The 25,000-nt window shown below is 33.2% G+C and overlaps 10 protein-coding genes across 10 annotated transcripts; 5 read left to right on the plus strand and 5 right to left on the minus strand.

The window, feature by feature from the left end:
* Positions 1 to 347: 347 nt before the first annotated feature.
* Positions 348 to 2,274, plus strand: MONOS_13577 (uncharacterized protein; the record flags this gene model as incomplete). Its single annotated transcript, XM_067866291.1, has 3 exons — positions 348 to 357; positions 538 to 1,500; positions 2,015 to 2,274. The coding sequence occupies 3 exons, from the start codon at positions 348 to 350 to the stop codon at positions 2,272 to 2,274; spliced, it is 1,233 nt and encodes a 410-aa protein (XP_067719407.1).
* Positions 2,275 to 3,021: 747 nt separating this feature from the next.
* MONOS_13578 (uncharacterized protein) lies at positions 3,022 to 4,042 on the minus strand (the record flags this gene model as incomplete). Its single annotated transcript, XM_067866292.1, has 2 exons — positions 3,022 to 3,765; positions 3,824 to 4,042. The coding sequence occupies 2 exons, from the start codon at positions 4,040 to 4,042 to the stop codon at positions 3,022 to 3,024; spliced, it is 963 nt and encodes a 320-aa protein (XP_067719408.1).
* A 6,417-nt stretch (positions 4,043 to 10,459) lies between these two features.
* On the plus strand, positions 10,460 to 11,206 carry MONOS_10226c1 (uncharacterized protein; the record flags this gene model as incomplete). The annotated part of the gene is made up of 1 exon (XM_067862653.1): positions 10,460 to 11,206. The coding sequence occupies one exon, from the start codon at positions 10,460 to 10,462 to the stop codon at positions 11,204 to 11,206; it is 747 nt and encodes a 248-aa protein (XP_067719409.1).
* Positions 11,207 to 11,495: 289 nt separating this feature from the next.
* MONOS_18319 (uncharacterized protein) lies at positions 11,496 to 12,998 on the minus strand (the record flags this gene model as incomplete). The annotated part of the gene is made up of 5 exons (XM_067871328.1): positions 11,496 to 11,508; positions 11,646 to 12,027; positions 12,247 to 12,341; positions 12,405 to 12,477; positions 12,746 to 12,998. The coding sequence occupies 5 exons, from the start codon at positions 12,996 to 12,998 to the stop codon at positions 11,496 to 11,498; spliced, it is 816 nt and encodes a 271-aa protein (XP_067719410.1).
* A 791-nt stretch (positions 12,999 to 13,789) lies between these two features.
* On the plus strand, positions 13,790 to 14,536 carry MONOS_10226c2 (uncharacterized protein; the record flags this gene model as incomplete). The annotated part of the gene is made up of 1 exon (XM_067862654.1): positions 13,790 to 14,536. One exon carries the CDS (start codon positions 13,790 to 13,792, stop codon positions 14,534 to 14,536), a length of 747 nt encoding a protein of 248 aa, XP_067719411.1.
* A 98-nt stretch (positions 14,537 to 14,634) lies between these two features.
* On the minus strand, positions 14,635 to 16,331 carry MONOS_10225c1 (uncharacterized protein; the record flags this gene model as incomplete). Its single annotated transcript, XM_067862651.1, has 4 exons — positions 14,635 to 15,410; positions 15,600 to 15,673; positions 15,746 to 15,809; positions 16,079 to 16,331. The coding sequence occupies 4 exons, from the start codon at positions 16,329 to 16,331 to the stop codon at positions 14,635 to 14,637; spliced, it is 1,167 nt and encodes a 388-aa protein (XP_067719412.1).
* A 789-nt stretch (positions 16,332 to 17,120) lies between these two features.
* Positions 17,121 to 17,867, plus strand: MONOS_10226c3 (uncharacterized protein; the record flags this gene model as incomplete). Its single annotated transcript, XM_067862655.1, has 1 exon — positions 17,121 to 17,867. The coding sequence occupies one exon, from the start codon at positions 17,121 to 17,123 to the stop codon at positions 17,865 to 17,867; it is 747 nt and encodes a 248-aa protein (XP_067719413.1).
* A 96-nt stretch (positions 17,868 to 17,963) lies between these two features.
* Positions 17,964 to 19,659, minus strand: MONOS_10225c2 (uncharacterized protein; the record flags this gene model as incomplete). The annotated part of the gene is made up of 4 exons (XM_067862652.1): positions 17,964 to 18,739; positions 18,928 to 19,001; positions 19,074 to 19,137; positions 19,407 to 19,659. The coding sequence occupies 4 exons, from the start codon at positions 19,657 to 19,659 to the stop codon at positions 17,964 to 17,966; spliced, it is 1,167 nt and encodes a 388-aa protein (XP_067719414.1).
* A 1,631-nt stretch (positions 19,660 to 21,290) lies between these two features.
* Positions 21,291 to 22,988, minus strand: MONOS_18320 (uncharacterized protein; the record flags this gene model as incomplete). Its single annotated transcript, XM_067871330.1, has 4 exons — positions 21,291 to 22,015; positions 22,236 to 22,330; positions 22,394 to 22,466; positions 22,736 to 22,988. 4 exons carry the CDS (start codon positions 22,986 to 22,988, stop codon positions 21,291 to 21,293), a joined length of 1,146 nt encoding a protein of 381 aa, XP_067719415.1.
* Positions 22,989 to 23,776: 788 nt separating this feature from the next.
* MONOS_10226c4 (uncharacterized protein) lies at positions 23,777 to 24,523 on the plus strand (the record flags this gene model as incomplete). Its single annotated transcript, XM_067862656.1, has 1 exon — positions 23,777 to 24,523. One exon carries the CDS (start codon positions 23,777 to 23,779, stop codon positions 24,521 to 24,523), a length of 747 nt encoding a protein of 248 aa, XP_067719416.1.
* Between the last annotated feature and the right edge of the window lie 477 nt (positions 24,524 to 25,000).

Raw genomic sequence — 25,000 nt, forward strand, 5'->3', positions numbered from 1 at the left:
GAAAGAAGGCGTTTCCTCTGTTGTTGTAGCAGTGCACAAGTGAAAAAAGAATGTTCATTGAAGAAGAAGAAGAAGAAGAAGAAATTAAATTAGAAGAAGAAGAAGGAAAAGAAAGAGAAGAAGAAGAAGAAAGAGAAGAAGAATTAAATGGATAAGAAGAAGAAGAAGAAGAAGAGAAAGAGGAGGAAGAAGAATTTTGATTTATTCGTCGATTTATTTCTTCTTCTTCTTCTTCTCTTTCTTCTTCTCTTTCTCTTCTTCCTTCTCTTTCTTCTCTTCTGAAAGATACAATTTGGCTAACACAGAAATCACAAGCACATTTACTGCCACCAGATTCAATAGAGGCAATGACTGAAGGTGAAGAAGAAGAGGAAGAAGAGGAACTTAATGAAGAAGAAGAAGAAGAAAGAGAAGAAGAGAAGAAATGAGATGAAGAAGAAAGAGAAAGAGGGAAAAAGGAAGAAGAAGAAGAAGAAGAAGAACGAAAGAAGAAAGAAGAGAAAGAAAGAAGAAAAGCGATTCCGGTGATTAAAAGAGACCCTGCGCTTTCTTCTTCTCCTTCTTCCTCTTCGTTTCGCGCTTCTTCTTTGCATGGTGTGGTGCTTCTGGACAAGCAAACATCACGTACAACAACAAAAGAAGCTTCATCCTCTGCGCCTCCTCCTCCAAAGCGCAGAAGAAACACTTCCACCCCTCCTCCTCTTCCCCGCGTAGCCTCGCGCTGCCTTTTGGCATCAAGAAATCGCTCTGTTTCTCCACTCCATTCAACACCCACACAACAGCACAATCCTGGATCACGCTCGTCCAATTCTGTCAGCAAGGACTTCTTGCCTCGTGTTGCGCTGATGCGGTACAGCACACCCGATGCACTGTCTACTCCTTCTGCATCTTCTTCCACCCCCAATTCTCGCTCTCGTAGGCGTAGAAGATCGCTTCCTCCGCTTCCGCGTGTTGCGCAGCTGGCATCGATCCGCCCATCTGAGTCTCAACAGCAGACACCTTCTTCTTCTGCTGCTGGCTTCTTTGCCTCTCCGTTTTCCAGCACAAAATGTGGCTTCCACAGCCTCTGTGGCAACCAGCCAGCAGGCAAAGTGTCGTGGATACCAGCAGGGTCAGTGAGTGGGAGGATCGAGCAGAGAGACAGAGAGTCGTTTGGGCTGGCGCTGATGCCGGGGAAGAGATGGATTGAATTGGAAGAGGAAGAGGAAGAGGATGAGAGAGATGGAGAGGGAGAGGAAGGGAAAAGGGAGAGGAGGAAGAAGAGAAGAGAGGAAAGCGAAGGAGTTGAGAGTGCTGATAGCACAGAATCAGATGGTGGGTTCGATATTTTTGCGCAATACAAACTGAAAAAGAAGCCAAGCACACACAAAAAGCAGAAAACAAAACGAGAAAAGAGCGAAGTCAAGATGGAAAGAACTGGAAATGCAGAGGGCATTCAAGAAAGTGCAAAGAAGAACACCCCACAAGCAGAGTATCGCACTCACCCTGCTTCTGCTCCTCGTTCTGTTCGGCCTCATTCAACGCCTCACACTCCTTTCACTCCTCAGCAAGGATTCACTTCGATTTCTTCTTCTTCTTCTTCTTCTTCTTCTTCTTCTTCTTCTACTACTACTACTACTACTACTACTACTCTACTACTACTACTACTACTACTCTACTACTACTACTACTACTACTCTACTACTACTACTACTACTTCTTCTTCTTCTCATATTTCAAATGAAGAAAATCCTTCTTCTTCTTCTTCTTCTTCTTCTTCTTCTTCTTCTACTACTACTACTACTACTACTACTACTACTCTACTACTACTACTACTACTACTCTACTACTACTACTACTACTTCTTCTTCTTCTCATATTTCAAATGAAGAAAATCCTTCTTCTTCTTCTTCTTCTTCTTCTTCTTCTTCTTCTTCCTCCTCCTCCTCTTCCTCCTCTTCCTCCTCTTCTTCCACCACTGGCACTCGCACTTCCCGTGGGATTCCGTTGACTCCGCTCAATTCCTATCACCCAGGATTCCTTCTTCTGACAGACATTCGCTTTCAACCAGAACATAAGTTTCCACCAAGCGCTACGTTGAAAAGAGCAAGAAGTGCTGAAAGGGCAAGCGAATCAGAAAAGGAGAAAAGGAGAAAGGGAGGAAGAGTTGGAAGAAGAAGAGGGAGAGGTGAAGAGAGAGGGAGTGAAAGAAATGGAATGAACAATTTGAATGAAGAGGAGTTTGAGTTTACTGGGAAAAAGGAGAAAAGTCAAAGACTCGAACACAATGTGTGATGAAGAGTTTGACAATTTGTATGAAATTGCACTGATTAAAAAAAGGAATGAAAGAAAAAGAAAAAGAAGCAGCTAAGTCGGTTTATAATTGAAACGATGTTGTTTATTGATAATCTTTCTCTATGTCCAAAGCTTCATATTTTTTATCTCGAATTTATCTTTCTCTTGTCTATTCAAAGAATGACGGACTTTATGTCCATCACTAAATGCTTATTTGTTTGATTGTGCTGGTTTTTTCAAATCGTTTCATTTCTTTTCCAATGCTTATTTTTTTTGTTTTTCGTTTCTCTTTATTCTTTTTCTTTCACTGCATCTCTCTTCATCTTGTTCCCTTCGATGTTTGTTTTGAACATTTTTATTCCTGATTTTTCTGATTATTCTAATGTTCCATTTGAAATGGTTTTCTATTATGACTTCAAGTGTTTTTGGATGTTCTTTTATGAATGACGAAATATTTCGAGATTCAAAACAAATGACTTTGATCCTTTGTTTTTCGTTCTTTTTGAGAGCTCATGATTAATTGGCTGAAGTTCCGTTTGAATGTGAATTATGTTCACTTCATACACATTTTCGGATGTCCAAATTCAAAAGTAGTCACAATCGATCTTTTTGTTTTAAATTTCAAGTTATTTTTCCAAATTCTGGTTTTGTGACAAATGATGTGCTCGATACATTGAAAAAATCAAAAGACAAGTGAAATATTTATTCCGAAAAACAAAACGCAATGCATCTCATTTTCTCAAACATTCACAAGAAATCTGCAATGCTCCATGAAAAACGTCCAGTACTATCTTTCCATAAAATCAACTTCATTAAGCTTATGATGGCGTCTTCGTATCCTTCTTCTTCCATCTTTTCCAAAAACTCCTTTTTTAAGGCTTTTCTTTTCGCTTTGTCAGTTGTGCGATCTTTCTTTTCTTTTAATCGCTTCGAAACATTCAAAAAGAAATAATAACAATTCCTTATCAAATCATCATTCAATGTTGGCCGTTGAATTTCCTCCAAAACAGCATCAACAGCTCCTCCTTTCAATAAGATGTCAACTTCTACCACTCTATTATCAGCTGCTGCTCTAAATAAAAAATTGCAATTAGAGTGAATTTCTTTGTAATTATCTCTTGATGCTCTTAACACCCAAGCAATACTTCCGAAAAGACCAATTAATTCTTCATTTCTCGAACGACATATGCGAAAATATGTATCCAATGTTTTGAACCATCTTAATAAAATTAGCTCTTCTTTTTCTTTTCCTCGTTCCACTTCTTTTTTCTCCCAATCCACACATTTTGATAGCTCTTCCAGTTCTCTTGCTGCTTCTCTCGCTAAATGCAGTTCATTCACAACCACACCTTCCAAGCTTTTGTCTTCCCAAAATCGATAAATAAAAAACTGCCAAGCAGATTGATATGCAAGTTGTGTCAGATTGTGACGCTCCTGGTGATATTCAATGATTTCTTTGATTTCATTATGATACATTTCTTTTGGCACTTTCTAATAAAAAATAAGAAAAATAATAACTACAACAAAAAGGAAATCGAAATTCTCACACTTTATTTTCAATGCTTCTCAAAGTTAGCAAAGCCATTTCCACTTCTTTTTGAATATCTTCGCTTTCCTCTTTCCTCATTGCAGCTTTCAGAAGGCGTGGTACACAAATTGAACGTATTTTAAGGAATGTAATGTAGCTAAGCGAAAGATAGCATTCACAAAGATCGACCAGTGACTTTTCGTTCTTTTCTTCATTTTTCTTAACTTCCTCAACAATCATTTTCTCAAATCTTTCTCATAACAAGGTATTATAAAAGCCAAAATTCCACAAGTCCAAAAGAACATTACAAAATCCAACATGCTTCAACAGCACAAGTTCATTATTAAATGGGATTTTCTTTTCTTCAATCATTTTGTCCATTTTGTTGAACAGCTCTGTTGTAAAAACAGAATTGAATATTTCTTTATCCATTTCCTCCACAAGTCCGTTCATTTCAAGGATTTTTTGTTTTTGTTCAATGTCATTGCAATGTTCCAGTTCAGAAAACAATTCTACAATAAAAAACAAAGAAAAAAAAAAAAAAAGAAATCCAATCACCAAGAATTCAAATGAAACATCATGCAAACCAGTAAATTGTTTTGTGTTTTCTTTCTCCTGCATTTCAACAAAATTATGTATTCAGAAAACAACAAAATTTTGATCATTCATATTGAATTCGCATATGTTTGAATGGAGAAATTGATGAAATATAAAAACTCATAAAAGACAAAATATTATATATGCATTCATACCGTAGTTTTTTGCATTTATATTTTTTGACAAGCAACTGTTGAGAAAATCAACGCTTTATTAATTCACTTTGATGTTATGGATTCCATGATCAAATATTTTTCTTCAGACTGGAATGCTATTGCGCAGAATGAAAATTTCGTGAGTAATCATTACCTATTGAATTAGAAATATTATTTTCTATTTTGACATGGATGCTCGGAAAGACATTTCCAACAAAGAAAGTCTGCCTGTATATTTTTGTTAATTGGATGGCCAAGAGGAATACAACAATTTCATCAATAATACAAAAAGACGTAATGTATGTAATTTTTATTGTTTTGTTTGTTGTGAAGATATTTCCATCTGTATCCTCTTCAAAGCCCAGGAATCCGAATAATTATTGAAATGGCCAATCTCCGCTTTGTGGAGCAATACGATGAGAACGGAGCAGATTATTATATAGGCATTGGGAAATAAATGAAGTTACGGAAGATATATGATTTTTATTTGGAACAAGATGTGAAAATAAATTCTATTGATGTTTTGTTGAATGAAGATAACAAGAAGGAATTCTGTGAAGGACAAAATCTGCACAATATTATATAGCATTTTGGAATGTTAGGCAGGGAGAGCAGTTTGGGGTATTTTTTTTGTAAGGAAAGTGGCAGGCAATATCAAGGGAAGGATATTAATCACAAAAAAGGCAAGAATTCAATGGAAAAAAGGAGAGCCCCAAAATATCAGTTTTATTTATAAGACTTTCCTGTTTCTCGGACTGTGCCAGGCAGACATGGAAGGCTGCGAAATTCTTTTTCTGATTCCGCTTTTGCTTCAAAAGAAAGGAGAAACGCCAACTTCGAGACATCCAATTGTCGAGTATTTTTTGGTAATCGAAGAGTGTTAACGTTAGCCGCTTTTGGATTTCATTTTTCGAAGGGACAGCCCTTTTGAGAAAAAGAGGCAATTTTATAATGAAATATATTTCCTTCAGCGTTGGGACAATGGAAGAGAAATTGGAGATCATCATCTAATTCAATCTTCATCATCATTCAACAGAATGCTTATTATTGCGTCCCTTTTATATGTTTGTGCATGAGCCATTGGCTTTCTCCTCTTGAACGTCGAAGAACGAGTTTCTATCTGACTGTGATATGCAACACTAGCACATCTGAATGAATGCCGACTTTTTTCATCTATCTTCGTCAGAGTTGAAATGAAGAACAGCAAACTCCTTCAATTCATATTCATCGCATCTTTCCTTCGTTTTCCAAGCATTTCATTGGCTTCTGATTGTTTTCACTCACACAGATCGAAGAGTTATGTGCTTCAAACACAAAAGATGAATTTCTTCATTCTTCTTCAACGGCTTCACTTCATTTTCCTTTGTCGTCCAATTTTCTTTTTCTCCATCTTCTCTTTCGTTGGCTCATAATCCTCAACTAAAACAACGATTTTCTGTTTCTCTGTATTTCTTCGAAAATTGTTCTCTTTCTTCTTCTTGGTTGATTCCTTCTGCATTTCCCTTTTTTTATCTTTTCCCTTTGCTGAATGGCAAAGCTTCAATTTCAGTTCTATTTTCTGTTCAATCAGCAGACAATAAAACCTCCCCAAACTGATTTTTTCTTCAAATTCTTCTTCTTCTTCTTCTTTTTCAGAACCTTCGTTGCATGCTGCATCAGCGGAAGAGTCGAAAAATGCAAATGGAGATGAGGAAGAAGAGGGAAGTGATGGAACAATTTTTTTAAGACTAAAAGCCGAGAATAAGTTGAAAGCATATTTGCAGATTTATTCATTTGACTGAGATTCATACTATCATTTGAATCCGTTTTATAAAGACAAGCGATAATTCTGACAACAAAAGGCGAATGCTTCGGAAATGATCAGGCGGAAAATGCCGAGCAAAGAAAGAAAGAAAGAACGATTGATAGAAAGAACGAAGCATATGAATCAAAAGCGGTTACAGCAATAGGCAAACAGTTCTCAGTTTATGTACTGCAACTCTGTTGAAGTGCATATGCGTTGAATGAATTTTTTTATTTTTATTCTCAGTTATTGAATCTTCACCTACTTCTTCCCAACCATATTTTCAATTACCCCCATTCGATCTTCACAGAAGCGAATTCTACGAATGATATTTCAATGTCTTCTTCTTCAATAAACTCATAAAAGATTTATTAAGATTATAATTCCTTCTTTCTGATCAGTTTTTTTTTTCAGTGAAAATTCCGAAACTCGGTCGAAGACAGACGTCTCAAGTGGAATTGAAATGAAGCATGTAAAATCGATCGAAGAAGCACACACAAAGGCAGCAAATGCAAAGAAGAAGAGGAAGGGGAAAGAAGTGAAAGATGAATGTTTCATTTGGAATTTGCAAAAAAGTTTGCATTTCAACGAGAATTTAGCAACTTTTTCTTTTCAATTGAGTACTTTTATGATTTTAAAGAAAATCAAATTATTAAAGGAAGAAATATTGGGAAACCTCATTTTCAAATTCCCAAACGTCTGGAAAGCCTATCCTTCATGAAATTTTGCTTTGAAGAACACTCAGCGAATTTTCTTCAAATTTCTCTTTCGATGGAAAGAAAATGAAAGAAAATGGGAAGAAAAAATTTGAAAAGAAATTCTATTTGAAAGGCTATCTCTTTAAAGGTTAAACGAAGTGTTACTTCTTGCTTGAACAAAAATATGAAGAATTATTATTCTATTTGTTTATGGAATTTTGATCTGAATTTAAATTTGATGAGAAGGGGTTATGGGGCATAATATTTTTTGCATTTTTTATGTGAACAGAGAAAAAATGCCAACATGATTGCATTTAAAAAATATGAATTTAAAATATATTTGTATTACATCATGAGTAAAATATATAATATTTTTTCAATTCTTTTTGTTTTTGTCTTTGAAAAAGAGAATTAGTTTCTCAATATAAAAATTTACCAATTTTCTTTGAAAAGAAATCAATCAATACTTAAAGAAAAAATTATCATACTGCAGATAAACAAATAAATATACAAATAAATAAATGAATGAATATTTCGTTATTTTTTCAAAAGTCTTTCGTTTAAAGAAAATATATTTTGAAGAAACCTATAAATAAATCCAACTCCTTATTCATTCAATTATGAATACAATGAAATGTTTTTATTGATAACAATTCAAAAAATCAAATTGTGAATTTTTTCAATTACACACTTAAAGAAAAAGAATATAAATATTATCACTTTTTTATATTTCATTTTTTGACATTTTTTTTTTAACTTTATTTTCTTTTTTTTTTTATTTAAACTTTTATTTATTCTTTTTTATATATACAATCAAAATCTGATGTTATTGAATAGAATACAATAAAATTGGTGTATTATCACATTTTAAAATATTATGGGTGATTTTTTCAATGAAATATCGATTTTTTGATCAAAATTTTCAATTTTTTATTTTTTCAAAATTATGTTTAAAAAAGTCTTAATAATGTGTATTAATGAAAAAATTGATTTCGCAAGTGAAAAATGCGTTTTAATGAAAAATTTTCAAAAATTAAAAGTTTCACTCAAATTTAATTAATTAATTAATTAATTTTTATCATTTTCTGTGTAAAGCAGAATCGAATTTTGACACAATCGGATAGTCACAAAAAGTTGTGCAAAACCCAATGTGATTAAATCCGGTTTTGACTGTTAATGATATGCCATTGCATTTGAACTATTATTCATATGTGTATCCATATCATGAAACTTATCCTGAACACTTTCACATCCAAGAAATATAACATAACAAACCCTTTCTCGCATCATCAGGACAAATTTCATATTTCGAAAGAATATTTGGAATCATACAAAATTTAAATTGTGTAACCCAGCAGATTTCCTCACTTATTCTCATTAATTTATCTAGATATAATTGAATACCAAAATCTTTCAGCCATCTTCTCCTAAATCCTCTTCAATAACCTTAATTTGCTAACCATGGATACTTAAACAATCTCCAAATATTACTCTGCACTTCTGAAACGTTGGATGAACCTCATTTTCTGAAAACAAAAACCCTTACGTAACCATGCGAAAATTCACACATACCTTCCCAACGTGTTAAATGAATATATAAATTCCAAGTTTGTTTACATGAAATATAATTAGCTTTCATAATATCAACAGATTCAGGAAAATCATGACGTATATTAAACGCAAAAGTAGATTCGGCGGAAATACCTTCATTTCTCTTTCACCACCATAAACAGGTGGATTTTACAAAAGAAAATCAAAATTACCATCAATATGAGACACATATAAAGGTGGTCTATTATTGAAACACCATCTTGAATATCTCAGAAGACCAATCCTAAACTTTCTAGCTCTTTTTCTCCTAAATATTCTACGTGCACGTCTGCCTCTCCTTCTAATTTTCTTTCCTGAGCCAGACTGTCGAACCTGTTTCCAATTTTGAACCCTTCCTTGTCCTTTTCTACTCAAACCACCCCTAAGACAAGACAACTTACGACTCCTATATGCACCTCTAATTCACAGAGCAATAGAACTAGACATGGTTTTTCCGATATTCAAAGTTGAATAATATAACCTACTTCTCATAGAAGAAGGCATAGCCCTATAAGCTGAATACATAAGACCATGTAATGAACGAGCTAATGTTGATCCAAGTGACATGAAAAAAATGTTAAGTCAAAAATGGATATTTATGATCAAAATTCAGACTAATAAAAATTAATTATGGTACACTATCTCCGGAAAATAAACCCTAGTATCCCAAACACCATTAAATAACATATATATTCTATGATGCTCCTTAACTGCTGCTGAAAATAACGGCTTTACTCTTTTATACACCATCTTAAATAACGCTTGTCTTCTTCTATTTGCACTTCCCATTCTTCTCATAGCACGAGGTTTTCTTCTATTTCTAATAGTCAAAATCCTCCATAACTTATTAAATTCCTCAAGACATTTAGCAATAACTTCATTACACCTTTCCATATACCAATCAATATTCTCCATTTGCATATTCCAAGCACGTGTCCATCTAGGTGCCCACATAACATCTACATCCTCAATAAATGCCTTCCGTGAAAGTGGAATATCCCCTAACCAATCATCATTATCTATATCAAACGCCATATATAATATTTTTTGATCAGACCCTTAATATTTTCCGACCTCTCACATGTCTCAGAAGTTGCCGATAGGTAATACTAAACTATCGGCAACTAATTATGGGTTCGGAAAAATTTTTGATCAGACCCATAAAATAAAATATATTTTACCTGAATGTCACAAATTCAAAACTTCAGAAGCAGAGCATATTGTTTCACATTAAACAACTACACAAACGAAGAATTTGAACATATAAAGCACATTGACTGCAGATACAGTCAAAACCGGATATAATCACGTTGAATATAATCACATTCGTTTATTGTCACATTTTTCGATGCACCGACATTTTTGGCCAATTTTTCATTCATTTTTCATCGCATATAATCACAGGGCTAAATATATATAATCACATTTTATATCATTATGTGTGCTTTTTTCAATGAAAAATCGATTTTTTGATCATAAATATTTATTTTTCGCTTTTTCAAAATTATGTTTAAATAAGTCTTAATAACATAATAAAACATAAAAAATTGTTATTTCTATTGAAAAATGTGTTTTTGTGAAGAATTTCAAAAAATAAAAAAATGACCCAAAATTTTTTTAAATATTTATTTATTTTTATTTTTTTTCGTGTAAAACAGCATCGTATATTATCACAATCGGATATAGTCACAAAAAGTTGTGCAAAAACCGATGTGATTATATCCGGTTTAGACTGTACTTGGTTGTCGGAGAGGAAGTAGGCGAAATGGGGACTCCGCATTTACAGGGTTACGTATATTTCAAAAATCAAAAGTCTTTCCATACAGTTAAACTAATGATTAGCGAAAGATGCCATTTAGAAACAGCAAAAGGTTCCCCAGAAGATAATAGAAAATATTGCACTAAGGAAAACAAGTTCTTTGAAAAGGGAGAAATACCTCAACAAGGTAAGCGTTCAGATATAGACAAAGCAATAGAAATGATAAAAGAAGGAAAAACAATAGCTGACGTAGCAAAAGAAATGCCAAAACAAATAGTTCTACATGGAAAAGGACTGACCCACCTGAGCAACATTTTACAAGAAGAAAAGCAAGGCGATAGACCAGAAAGAAGAGAAACTTACTGGTTATGGGGAAAAACCGGTTCCGGAAAAACCACTTACGTAAAAAACAAAGCAAAAGAATTGAAAGAAACGTTAGGATGGAGATGTTACTACTGGCCTGTTTCTCCAGGTTTCTTCACTAACTATACAAACCAAGAAATCGCAGTATTTGATGACTTCGATCCTCACACCATGGACTTTAAAATGTTCCTAAAGATCACCGATCCTTGGTGTAATCCGGCTATAAACACCAAAGGAGATTCTGGAACTTTTACGTCAAACCTAGTTTTCTTCACAGCTACAGAACCTGCGGAAACAATACTAAAGGGATGCGTAGATATTCAAGATCAGATGGGACAGGTTACAAGAAGAGTTAAAAATATACATGTACCTAACGACTTAATGGAACCTAATCAAAATGAAGAAACTGCCCCCACTCAACCTGATGATCAAGATGATCCTTTCATTAATCAACTTTAATTTTTATATTTTTATTTTCCATTTCTATTTTAATATTTAATTCCCAATAGGGTGCAAAAATGCGTAATGAATTGAATTTATTTTATTAAAAAAAAATTTAATTATCATCATGAATAATAGAAAAGAAGATGTATGAACAGGGTTCGAACTGGAGGCGCCAGTTTCACCTGCAGGATCATTTCCAGATGAGCCACTGTCCACACGTAATAAGCCTTCAGCAATTCTAGGTCGATTACTACTATCTTGAGTAGGTAAACCAGAAACAGAAAAATATTGAATCTGATTTTCATTAATAGGCATTCCTGAAACAAATTTCCAGTAATTAATAACATTCATATTATAAGTTAACGTTAATGAAGAAACTTGTTCAGCAGTCCATGTATTCGAAAACTTATCTTCAGGACCAAAACCACCTAAAATAACCATAGTATAATAATACCTATCAGTATCTACAACACTATTATAACGTGTATGAGCATTAGGATATATATTAATCTTATATTCAGTAACCCAGTTAGTTTCATCAGATATACGAAGCAATTTATCCGAATAAAGCTGAGCACCAAATTCCTTAAGCCATCTACGTCTAAAACCATGTACATAACCAGAAGTAAGAATATTAGGATATTTAAACATTGACCAAATTCTAGATTGCAAGCTTTGAACATAAGAACCCCACTTCCTAAAGATAAGCACCCTAACATAAGCATGACTATAGCCGGTTAACGGATACCTACCATCTCCATAATGAAAATACATTTCATATCTAGATTTATATAATATATAATCAGAATGTTGAGTTGAAATCTGCTGAGGAGTAACTACATTAATATTATCAAGAAAAACAGAATCTTCTGGATATTCCACTGCTCCTGAAGTAGCATTATATAAAGGCAAATTATATACTCCTATAGTTCCATTAGATTGACTATATGAATAATAAATAGGTGCCCTATTCCTATAGAGCCAATTAAAATACTTTCGCTTTCTAAGCCTATATTTACGTAAAACCCTACGTCTTCTATATCTATTTTTCCTACCTCTTCTATGTATTTTTTTACCTGTTCCTGTTTGTTTAATTTGCTTCCAGTTCTGAACCCTACCTTGCCCTATAGAATTAAGGTTAACCCTACGCCTATTCAAATTTAAAGACCTAGACATAGCCCTAGCACCAGAAATAGCCGTTCGACCTATAGACCTAGCTAACTTATATCCCGTATGAAACATAGACTTCCTCATAGATGGAGACATAGCCCTATAAGTATTTAAGGCTAAATGCGGCAAAGAACCTAACATCATTTTACTAAAGCTCATGTTTTATTTATGAAGTGCAAAAAGGAATATTAAGATCAAAATTCAGACTAATAAAAATTAATTACGGTTAATATAAATTTATATCTCTTAAAATATATGGATTATTCCATGCACCATGAAATTCATAAAATATTTTATTATGATTTCTTAAATACATTTCAAAATTGTTTTTCATATAACTCAAATAAAATCGTCGCCAAGATAACAATCTTCGCTCTCTATTACCTCGCCTTCTAAGTGCTCTAGGTCTTCTGCGATTCCTAAACTGCATCCTTCTAAGTGTATCCATAAAAGCCCTTATAGCTCTTTGATATACCCCTTCCAATGAGTCTATATACATTATTGCATTCTGCATCTGCAATCCCCAAGCTCTTGTTCCACGAGGAGCCCAATTTTCACTTACATCTTCTTCATATGCCTGTAATGTAATCGGTACATCCATAAACCACATATCATCAGTCCAATCGTCTTCATTCATTTTTTTGATCACACCCTTAATAATTTCTGATATCTCAGAAGTCTCAGAAGTTGCCGATAGGTAATACTAAACTATCGGCAACTAATTATGGGTTCGGAAAAATTTTTGATCAGACCCATAAAATAAAATATATTTTACCTGAATGTCACAAATTCAAAACTTCAGAAGCAGAGCATATTGTTTCACATTAAACAACTACACAAACGAAGAATTTGAACATATAAAGCACATTGACTGCAGATACAGTCAAAACCGGATATAATCACGTTGAATATAATCACATTCGTTTATTGTCACATTTTTCGATGCACCGACATTTTTGGCCAATTTTTCATTCATTTTTCATCGCATATAATCACAGGGCTAAATATATATAATCACATTTTATATCATTATGTGTGCTTTTTTCAATGAAAAATCGATTTTTTGATCATAAATATTTATTTTTCGCTTTTTCAAAATTATGTTTAAATAAGTCTTAATAACATAATAAAACATAAAAAATTGTTATTTCTATTGAAAAATGTGTTTTTGTGAAGAATTTCAAAAAATAAAAAAATGACCCAAAATTTTTTTAAATATTTATTTATTTTTATTTTTTTTCGTGTAAAACAGCATCGTATATTATCACAATCGGATATAGTCACAAAAAGTTGTGCAAAAACCGATGTGATTATATCCGGTTTAGACTGTACTTGGTTGTCGGAGAGGAAGTAGGCGAAATGGGGACTCCGCATTTACAGGGTTACGTATATTTCAAAAATCAAAAGTCTTTCCATACAGTTAAACTAATGATTAGCGAAAGATGCCATTTAGAAACAGCAAAAGGTTCCCCAGAAGATAATAGAAAATATTGCACTAAGGAAAACAAGTTCTTTGAAAAGGGAGAAATACCTCAACAAGGTAAGCGTTCAGATATAGACAAAGCAATAGAAATGATAAAAGAAGGAAAAACAATAGCTGACGTAGCAAAAGAAATGCCAAAACAAATAGTTCTACATGGAAAAGGACTGACCCACCTGAGCAACATTTTACAAGAAGAAAAGCAAGGCGATAGACCAGAAAGAAGAGAAACTTACTGGTTATGGGGAAAAACCGGTTCCGGAAAAACCACTTACGTAAAAAACAAAGCAAAAGAATTGAAAGAAACGTTAGGATGGAGATGTTACTACTGGCCTGTTTCTCCAGGTTTCTTCACTAACTATACAAACCAAGAAATCGCAGTATTTGATGACTTCGATCCTCACACCATGGACTTTAAAATGTTCCTAAAGATCACCGATCCTTGGTGTAATCCGGCTATAAACACCAAAGGAGATTCTGGAACTTTTACGTCAAACCTAGTTTTCTTCACAGCTACAGAACCTGCGGAAACAATACTAAAGGGATGCGTAGATATTCAAGATCAGATGGGACAGGTTACAAGAAGAGTTAAAAATATACATGTACCTAACGACTTAATGGAACCTAATCAAAATGAAGAAACTGCCCCCACTCAACCTGATGATCAAGATGATCCTTTCATTAATCAACTTTAATTTTTATATTTTTATTTTCCATTTCTATTTTAATATTTAATTCCCAATAGGGTGCAAAAATGCGTAATGAATTGAATTTATTTTATTAAAAAAAAAATTTAATTATCATCATGAATAATAGAAAAAGAAGATGTATGAACAGGGTTCGAACTGGAGGCGCCAGTTTCACCTGCAGGATCATTTCCAGATGAGCCACTGTCCACACGTAATAAGCCTTCAGCAATTCTAGGTCGATTACTACTATCTTGAGTAGGTAAACCAGAAACAGAAAAATATTGAATCTGATTTTCATTAATAGGCATTCCTGAAACAAATTTCCAGTAATTAATAACATTCATATTATAAGTTAACGTTAATGAAGAAACTTGTTCAGCAGTCCATGTATTCGAAAACTTATCTTCAGGACCAAAACCACCTAAAATAACCATAGTATAATAATACCTATCAGTATCTACAACACTATTATAACGTGTATGAGCATTAGGATATATATTAATCTTATATTCAGTAACCCAGTTAGTTTCATCAGATATACGAAGCAATTTATCCGAATAAAGCTGAGCACCAAATTCCTTAAGCCATCTACGTCTAAAACCATGTACATAACCAGAAGTAAGAATATTAGGATATTTAAACATTGACCAAATTCTAGATTGCAAGCTTTGAACATAAGAACCCCACTTCCTAAAGATAAGCACCCTAACATAAGCATGACTATAGCCGGTTAACGGATACCTACCATCTCCATAATGAAAATACATTTCATATCTAGATTTATATAATATATAATCAGAATGTTGAGTTGAAATCTGCTGAGGAGTAACTACATTAATATTATCAAGAAAAACAGAATCTTCTGGATATTCCACTGCTCCTGAAGTAGCATTATATAAAGGCAAATTATATACTCCTATAGTTCCATTAGATTGACTATATGAATAATAAATAGGTGCCCTATTCCTATAGAGCCAATTAAAATACTTTCGCTTTCTAAGCCTATATTTACGTAAAACCCTACGTCTTCTATATCTATTTTTCCTACCTCTTCTATGTATTTTTTTACCTGTTCCTGTTTGTTTAATTTGCTTCCAGTTCTGAACCCTACCTTGCCCTATAGAATTAAGGTTAACCCTACGCCTATTCAAATTTAAAGACCTAGACATAGCCCTAGCACCAGAAATAGCCGTTCGACCTATAGACCTAGCTAACTTATATCCCGTATGAAACATAGACTTCCTCATAGATGGAGACATAGCCCTATAAGTATTTAAGGCTAAATGCGGCAAAGAACCTAACATCATTTTACTAAAGCTCATGTTTTATTTATGAAGTGCAAAAAAGGAATATTAAGATCAAAATTCAGACTAATAAAAATTAATTACGGTTAATATAAATTTATATCTCTTAAAATATATGGATTATTCCATGCACCATGAAATTCATAAAATATTTTATTATGATTTCTTAAATACATTTCAAAATTGTTTTTCATATAACTCAAATAAAATCGTCGCCAAGATAACAATCTTCGCTCTCTATTACCTCGCCTTCTAAGTGCTCTAGGTCTTCTGCGATTCCTAAACTGCATCCTTCTAAGTGTATCCATAAAAGCCCTTATAGCTCTTTGATATACCCCTTCCAATGAGTCTATATACATTATTGCATTCTGCATCTGCAATCCCCAAGCTCTTGTTCCACGAGGAGCCCAATTTTCACTTACATCTTCTTCATATGCCTGTAATGTAATCGGTACATCCATAAACCACATATCATCAGTCCAATCGTCTTCATTCATTTTTTTGATCACACCCTTAATAATTTCTGATATCTCAGAAGTCTCAGAAGTTGCCGATAGGTAATACTAAACTATCGGCAACTAATTATGGGTTCGGAAAAATTTTTGATCAGACCCATAAAATAAAATATATTTTACCTGAATGTCACAAATTCAAAACTTCAGAAGCAGAGCATATTGTTTCACATTAAACAACTACACAAACGAAGAATTTGAACATATAAAGCACATTGACTGCAGATACAGTCAAAACCGGATATAATCACGTTGAATATAATCACATTCGTTTATTGTCACATTTTTCGATGCACCGACATTTTTGGCCAATTTTTCATTCATTTTTCATCGCATATAATCACAGGGCTAAATATATATAATCACATTTTATATCATTATGTGTGCTTTTTCAATGAAAAATCGATTTTTGATCATAAATATTTATTTTTCGCTTTTTCAAAATTATGTTTAAATAAGTCTTAATAACATAATAAAACATAAAAAATTGTTATTTCTATTGAAAAATGTGTTTTTGTGAAGAATTTCAAAAAATAAAAAAATGACCCAAAATTTTTTTAAATATTTATTTATTTTTATTTTTTTTCGTGTAAAACAGCATCGTATATTATCACAATCGGATATAGTCACAAAAAGTTGTGCAAAAACCGATGTGATTATATCCGGTTTAGACTGTACTTGGTTGTCGGAGAGGAAGTAGGCGAAATGGGGACTCCGCATTTACAGGGTTACGTATATTTCAAAAATCAAAAGTCTTTCCATACAGTTAAACTAATGATTAGCGAAAGATGCCATTTAGAAACAGCAAAAGGTTCCCCAGAAGATAATAGAAAATATTGCACTAAGGAAAACAAGTTCTTTGAAAAGGGAGAAATACCTCAACAAGGTAAGCGTTCAGATATAGACAAAGCAATAGAAATGATAAAAGAAGGAAAAACAATAGCTGACGTAGCAAAAGAAATGCCAAAACAAATAGTTCTACATGGAAAAGGACTGACCCACCTGAGCAACATTTTACAAGAAGAAAAGCAAGGCGATAGACCAGAAAGAAGAGAAACTTACTGGTTATGGGGAAAAACCGGTTCCGGAAAAACCACTTACGTAAAAAACAAAGCAAAAGAATTGAAAGAAACGTTAGGATGGAGATGTTACTACTGGCCTGTTTCTCCAGGTTTCTTCACTAACTATACAAACCAAGAAATCGCAGTATTTGATGACTTCGATCCTCACACCATGGACTTTAAAATGTTCCTAAAGATCACCGATCCTTGGTGTAATCCGGCTATAAACACCAAAGGAGATTCTGGAACTTTTACGTCAAACCTAGTTTTCTTCACAGCTACAGAACCTGCGGAAACAATACTAAAGGGATGCGTAGATATTCAAGATCAGATGGGACAGGTTACAAGAAGAGTTAAAAATATACATGTACCTAACGACTTAATGGAACCTAATCAAAATGAAGAAACTGCCCCCACTCAACCTGATGATCAAGATGATCCTTTCATTAATCAACTTTAATTTTTATATTTTTATTTTCCATTTCTATTTTAATATTTAATTCCCAATAGGGTGCAAAAATGCGTAATGAATTGAATTTATTTTATTAAAAAAAATTTAATTATCATCATGAATAATAGAAAAAGAAGATGTATGAACAGGGTTCGAACTGGAGGCGCCAGTTTCACCTGCAGGATCATTTCCAGATGAGCCACTGTCCACACGTAATAAGCCTTCAGCAATTCTAGGTCGATTACTACTATCTTGAGTAGGTAAACCAGAAACAGAAAAATATTGAATCTGATTTTCATTAATAGGCATTCCTGAAACAAATTTCCAGTAATTAATAACATTCATATTATAAGTTAACGTTAATGAAGAAACTTGTTCAGCAGTCCATGTATTCGAAAACTTATCTTCAGGACCAAAACCACCTAAAATAACCATAGTATAATAATACCTATCAGTATCTACAACACTATTATAACGTGTATGAGCATTAGGATATATATTAATCTTATATTCAGTAACCCAGTTAGTTTCATCAGATATACGAAGCAATTTATCCGAATAAAGCTGAGCACCAAATTCCTTAAGCCATCTACGTCTAAAACCATGTACATAACCAGAAGTAAGAATATTAGGATATTTAAACATTGACCAAATTCTAGATTGCAAGCTTTGAACATAAGAACCCCACTTCCTAAAGATAAGCACCCTAACATAAGCATGACTATAGCCGGTTAACGGATACCTACCATCTCCATAATGAAAATACATTTCATATCTAGATTTATATAATATATAATCAGAATGTTGAGTTGAAATCTGCTGAGGAGTAACTACATTAATATTATCAAGAAAAACAGAATCTTCTGGATATTCCACTGCTCCTGAAGTAGCATTATATAAAGGCAAATTATATACTCCTATAGTTCCATTAGATTGACTATATGAATAATAAATAGGTGCCCTATTCCTATAGAGCCAATTAAAATACTTTCGCTTTCTAAGCCTATATTTACGTAAAACCCTACGTCTTCTATATCTATTTTTCCTACCTCTTCTATGTATTTTTTACCTGTTCCTGTTTGTTTAATTTGCTTCCAGTTCTGAACCCTACCTTGCCCTATAGAATTAAGGTTAACCCTACGCCTATTCAAATTTAAAGACCTAGACATAGCCCTAGCACCAGAAATAGCCGTTCGACCTATAGACCTAGCTAACTTATATCCCGTATGAAACATAGACTTCCTCATAGATGGAGACATAGCCCTATAAGTATTTAAGGCTAAATGCGGCAAAGAACCTAACATCATTTTACTAAAGCTCATGTTTTATTTATGAAGTGCAAAAAAGGAATATTAAGATCAAAATTCAGACTAATAAAAATTAATTACGGTTAATATAAATTTATATCTCTTAAAATATATGGATTATTCCATGCACCATGAAATTCATAAAATATTTTATTATGATTTCTTAAATACATTTCAAAATTGTTTTTCATATAACTCAAATAAAATCGTCGCCAAGATAACAATCTTCGCTCTCTATTACCTCGCCTTCTAAGTGCTCTAGGTCTTCTGCGATTCCTAAACTGCATCCTTCTAAGTGTATCCATAAAAGCCCTTATAGCTCTTTGATATACCCCTTCCAATGAGTCTATATACATTATTGCATTCTGCATCTGCAATCCCCAAGCTCTTGTTCCACGAGGAGCCCAATTTTCACTTACATCTTCTTCATATGCCTGTAATGTAATCGGTACATCCATAAACCACATATCATCAGTCCAATCGTCTTCATTCATTTTTTTGATCACACCCTTAATAATTTCTGATATCTCAGAAGTCTCAGAAGTTGCCGATAGGTAATACTAAACTATCGGCAACTAATTATGGGTTCGGAAAAATTTTTGATCAGACCCATAAAATAAAATATATTTTACCTGAATGTCACAAATTCAAAACTTCAGAAGCAGAGCATATTGTTTCACATTAAACAACTACACAAACGAAGAATTTGAACATATAAAGCACATTGACTGCAGATACAGTCAAAACCGGATATAATCACGTTGAATATAATCACATTCGTTTATTGTCACATTTTTCGATGCACCGACATTTTTGGCCAATTTTTCATTCATTTTTCATCGCATATAATCACAGGGCTAAATATATATAATCACATTTTATATCATTATGTGTGCTTTTTCAATGAAAAATCGATTTTTGATCATAAATATTTATTTTTCGCTTTTTCAAAATTATGTTTAAATAAGTCTTAATAACATAATAAAACATAAAAAATTGTTATTTCTATTGAAAAATGTGTTTTTGTGAAGAATTTCAAAAAATAAAAAATGACCCAAAATTTTTTAAATATTTATTTATTTTTATTTTTTTCGTGTAAAACAGCATCGTATATTATCACAATCGGATATAGTCACAAAAGTTGTGCAAAAACCGATGTGATTATATCCGGTTTAGACTGTACTTGGTTGTCGGAGAGGAAGTAGGCGAAATGGGGACTCCGCATTTACAGGGTTACGTATATTTCAAAAATCAAAAGTCTTTCCATACAGTTAAACTAATGATTAGCGAAAGATGCCATTTAGAAACAGCAAAAGGTTCCCCAGAAGATAATAGAAAATATTGCACTAAGGAAAACAAGTTCTTTGAAAAGGGAGAAATACCTCAACAAGGTAAGCGTTCAGATATAGACAAAGCAATAGAAATGATAAAAGAAGGAAAAACAATAGCTGACGTAGCAAAAGAAATGCCAAAACAAATAGTTCTACATGGAAAAGGACTGACCCACCTGAGCAACATTTTACAAGAAGAAAAAGCAAGGCGATAGACCAGAAAGAAGAGAAACTTACTGGTTATGGGGAAAAACCGGTTCCGGAAAAACCACTTACGTAAAAAACAAAGCAAAAGAATTGAAAGAAACGTTAGGATGGAGATGTTACTACTGGCCTGTTTCTCCAGGTTTCTTCACTAACTATACAAACCAAGAAATCGCAGTATTTGATGACTTCGATCCTCACACCATGGACTTTAAAATGTTCCTAAAGATCACCGATCCTTGGTGTAATCCGGCTATAAACACCAAAGGAGATTCTGGAACTTTTACGTCAAACCTAGTTTTCTTCACAGCTACAGAACCTGCGGAAACAATACTAAAGGGATGCGTAGATATTCAAGATCAGATGGGACAGGTTACAAGAAGAGTTAAAAATATACATGTACCTAACGACTTAATGGAACCTAATCAAAATGAAGAAACTGCCCCCACTCAACCTGATGATCAAGATGATCCTTTCATTAATCAACTTTAATTTTTATATTTTTATTTTCCATTTCTATTTTAATATTTAATTCCCAATAGGGTGCAAAAATGCGTAATGAATTGAATTTATTTTATTAAAAAAAAAATTTAATTATCATCATGAATAATAGAAAAAGAAGATGTATGAACAGGGTTCGAACTGGAGGCGCCAGTTTCACCTGCAGGATCATTTCCAGATGAGCCACTGTCCACACGTAATAAGCCTTCAGCAATTCTAGGTCGATTACTACTATCTTGAGTAGGTAAACCAGAAACAGAAAAATATTGAATCTGATTTTCATTAATAGGCATTCCTGAAACAAATTTCCAGTAATTAATAACATTCATATTATAAGTTAACGTTAATGAAGAAACTTGTTCAGCAGTCCATGTATTCGAAAACTTATCTTCAGGACCAAAACCACCTAAAATAACCATAGTATAATAATACCTATCAGTATCTACAACACTATTATAACGTGTATGAGCATTAGGATATATATTAATCTTATATTCAGTAACCCAGTTAGTTTCATCAGATATACGAAGCAATTTATCCGAATAAAGCTGAGCACCAAATTCCTTAAGCCATCTACGTCTAAAACCATGTACATAACCAGAAGTAAGAATATTAGGATATTTAAACATTGACCAAATTCTAGATTGCAAGCTTTGAACATAAGAACCCCACTTCCTAAAGATAAGCACCCTAACATAAGCATGACTATAGCCGGTTAACGGATACCTACCATCTCCATAATGAAAATACATTTCATATCTAGATTTATATAATATATAATCAGAATGTTGAGTTGAAATCTGCTGAGGAGTAACTACATTAATATTATCAAGAAAAACAGAATCTTCTGGATATTCCACTGCTCCTGAAGTAGCATTATATAAAAGGCAAATTATATACTCCTATAGTTCCATTAGATTGACTATATGAATAATAAATAGGTGCCCTATTCCTATAGAGCCAATTAAAATACTTTCGCTTTCTAAGCCTATATTTACGTAAAACCCTACGTCTTCTATATCTATTTTTCCTACCTCTTCTATGTATTTTTTTACCTGTTCCTGTTTGTTTAATTTGCTTCCAGTTCTGAACCCTACCTTGCCCTATAGAATTAAGGTTAACCCTACGCCTATTCAAATTTAAAGACCTAGACATAGCCCTAGCACCAGAAATAGCCGTTCGACCTATAGACCTAGCTAACTTATATCCCGTATGAAACATAGACTTCCTCATAGATGGAGACATAGCCCTATAAGTATTTAAGGCTAAATGCGGCAAAGAACCTAACATCATTTTACTAAAGCTCATGTTTTATTTATGAAGTGCAAAAAAGGAATATTAAGATCAAAATTCAGACTAATAAAAATTAATTACGGTTAATATAAATTTATATCTCTTAAAATATATGGATTATTCCATGCACCATGAAATTCATAAAATATTTTATTATGATTTCTTAAATACATTTCAAAATTGTTTTTCATATAACTCAAATAAAATCGTCGCCAAGATAACAATCTTCGCTCTCTATTACCTCGCCTTCTAAGTGCTCTAGGTCTTCTGCGATTCCTAAACTGCATCCTTCTAAGTGTATCCATAAAAGCCCTTATAGCTCTTTGATATACCCCTTCCAATGAGTCTATATACATTATTGCATTCTGCATCTGCAATCCCCAAGCTCTTGTTCCACGAGGAGCCCAATTTTCACTTACATCTTCTTCATATGCCTGTAATGTAATCGGTACATCCATAAACCACATATCATCAGTCCAATCGTCTTCATTCATTTTTTTGATCACACCCTTAATAATTTCTGATATCTCAGAAGTCTCAGAAGTTGCCGATAGGTAATACTAAACTATCGGCAACTAATTATGGGTTCGGAAAAATTTTTGATCAGACCCATAAAATAAAATATATTTTACCTGAATGTCACAAATTCAAAACTTCAGAAGCAGAGCATATTGTTTCACATTAAACAACTACACAAACGAAGAATTTGAACATATAAAGCACATTGACTGCAGATACAGTCAAAACCGGATATAATCACGTTGAATATAATCACATTCGTTTATTGTCACATTTTTCGATGCACCGACATTTTTGGCCAATTTTTCATTCATTTTTCATCGCATATAATCACAGGGCTAAATATATATAATCACATTTTATATCATTATGTGTGCTTTTTCAATGAAAAATCGATTTTTTGATCATAAATATTTATTTTTCGCTTTTTCAAAATTATGTTTAAATAAGTCTTAATAACATAATAAAACATAAAAAATTGTTATTTCTATTGAAAAATGTGTTTTTGTGAAGAATTTCAAAAAATAAAAAAATGACCCAAAATTTTTTAAATATTTATTTATTTTTATTTTTTTCGTGTAAAACAGCATCGTATATTATCACAATCGGATATAGTCACAAAAAGTTGTGCAAAAACCGATGTGATTATATCCGGTTTAGACTGTACTTGGTTGTCGGAGAGGAAGTAGGCGAAATGGGGACTCCGCATTTACAGGGTTACGTATATTTCAAAAATCAAAAGTCTTTCCATACAGTTAAACTAATGATTAGCGAAAGATGCCATTTAGAAACAGCAAAAGGTTCCCCAGAAGATAATAGAAAATATTGCACTAAGGAAAACAAGTTCTTTGAAAAGGGAGAAATACCTCAACAAGGTAAGCGTTCAGATATAGACAAAGCAATAGAAATGATAAAAGAAGGAAAAACAATAGCTGACGTAGCAAAAGAAATGCCAAAACAAATAGTTCTACATGGAAAAGGACTGACCCACCTGAGCAACATTTTACAAGAAGAAAAGCAAGGCGATAGACCAGAAAGAAGAGAAACTTACTGGTTATGGGGAAAAACCGGTTCCGGAAAAACCACTTACGTAAAAAACAAAGCAAAAGAATTGAAAGAAACGTTAGGATGGAGATGTTACTACTGGCCTGTTTCTCCAGGTTTCTTCACTAACTATACAAACCAAGAAATCGCAGTATTTGATGACTTCGATCCTCACACCATGGACTTTAAAATGTTCCTAAAGATCACCGATCCTTGGTGTAATCCGGCTATAAACACCAAAGGAGATTCTGGAACTTTTACGTCAAACCTAGTTTTCTTCACAGCTACAGAACCTGCGGAAACAATACTAAAGGGATGCGTAGATATTCAAGATCAGATGGGACAGGTTACAAGAAGAGTTAAAAATATACATGTACCTAACGACTTAATGGAACCTAATCAAAATGAAGAAACTGCCCCCACTCAACCTGATGATCAAGATGATCCTTTCATTAATCAACTTTAATTTTTATATTTTTATTTTCCATTTCTATTTTAATATTTAATTCCCAATAGGGTGCAAAAATGCGTAATGAATTGAATTTATTTTATTAAAAAAAAAATTTAATTATCATCATGAATAATAGAAAAAGAAGATGTATGAACAGGGTTCGAACTGGAGGCGCCAGTTTCACCTGCAGGATCATTTCCAGATGAGCCACTGTCCACACGTAATAAGCCTTCAGCAATTCTAGGTCGATTACTACTATCTTGAGTAGGTAAACCAGAAACAGAAAAATATTGAATCTGATTTTCATTAATAGGCATTCCTGAAACAAATTTCCAGTAATTAATAACATTCATATTATAAGTTAACGTTAATGAAGATTCAAACTAGGTTAGGGTTAGGGTTCAAAACTAGGTTAGGGTTAGGGTTAGGGTTAGGGTTAGGGTTAGGGTTAGGGTTAGGTTAGGGTTAGGGTTAGGGTTAGGTTAGGTTAGG

The sequence above is a fragment of the Monocercomonoides exilis genome, assembly GCF_001643675.1.
Source record: "Monocercomonoides exilis strain PA203 chromosome Unknown scaffold63-433378, whole genome shotgun sequence".
In the NCBI taxonomy this organism is placed as follows: Eukaryota; Preaxostyla; order Oxymonadida; family Polymastigidae; genus Monocercomonoides; species Monocercomonoides exilis.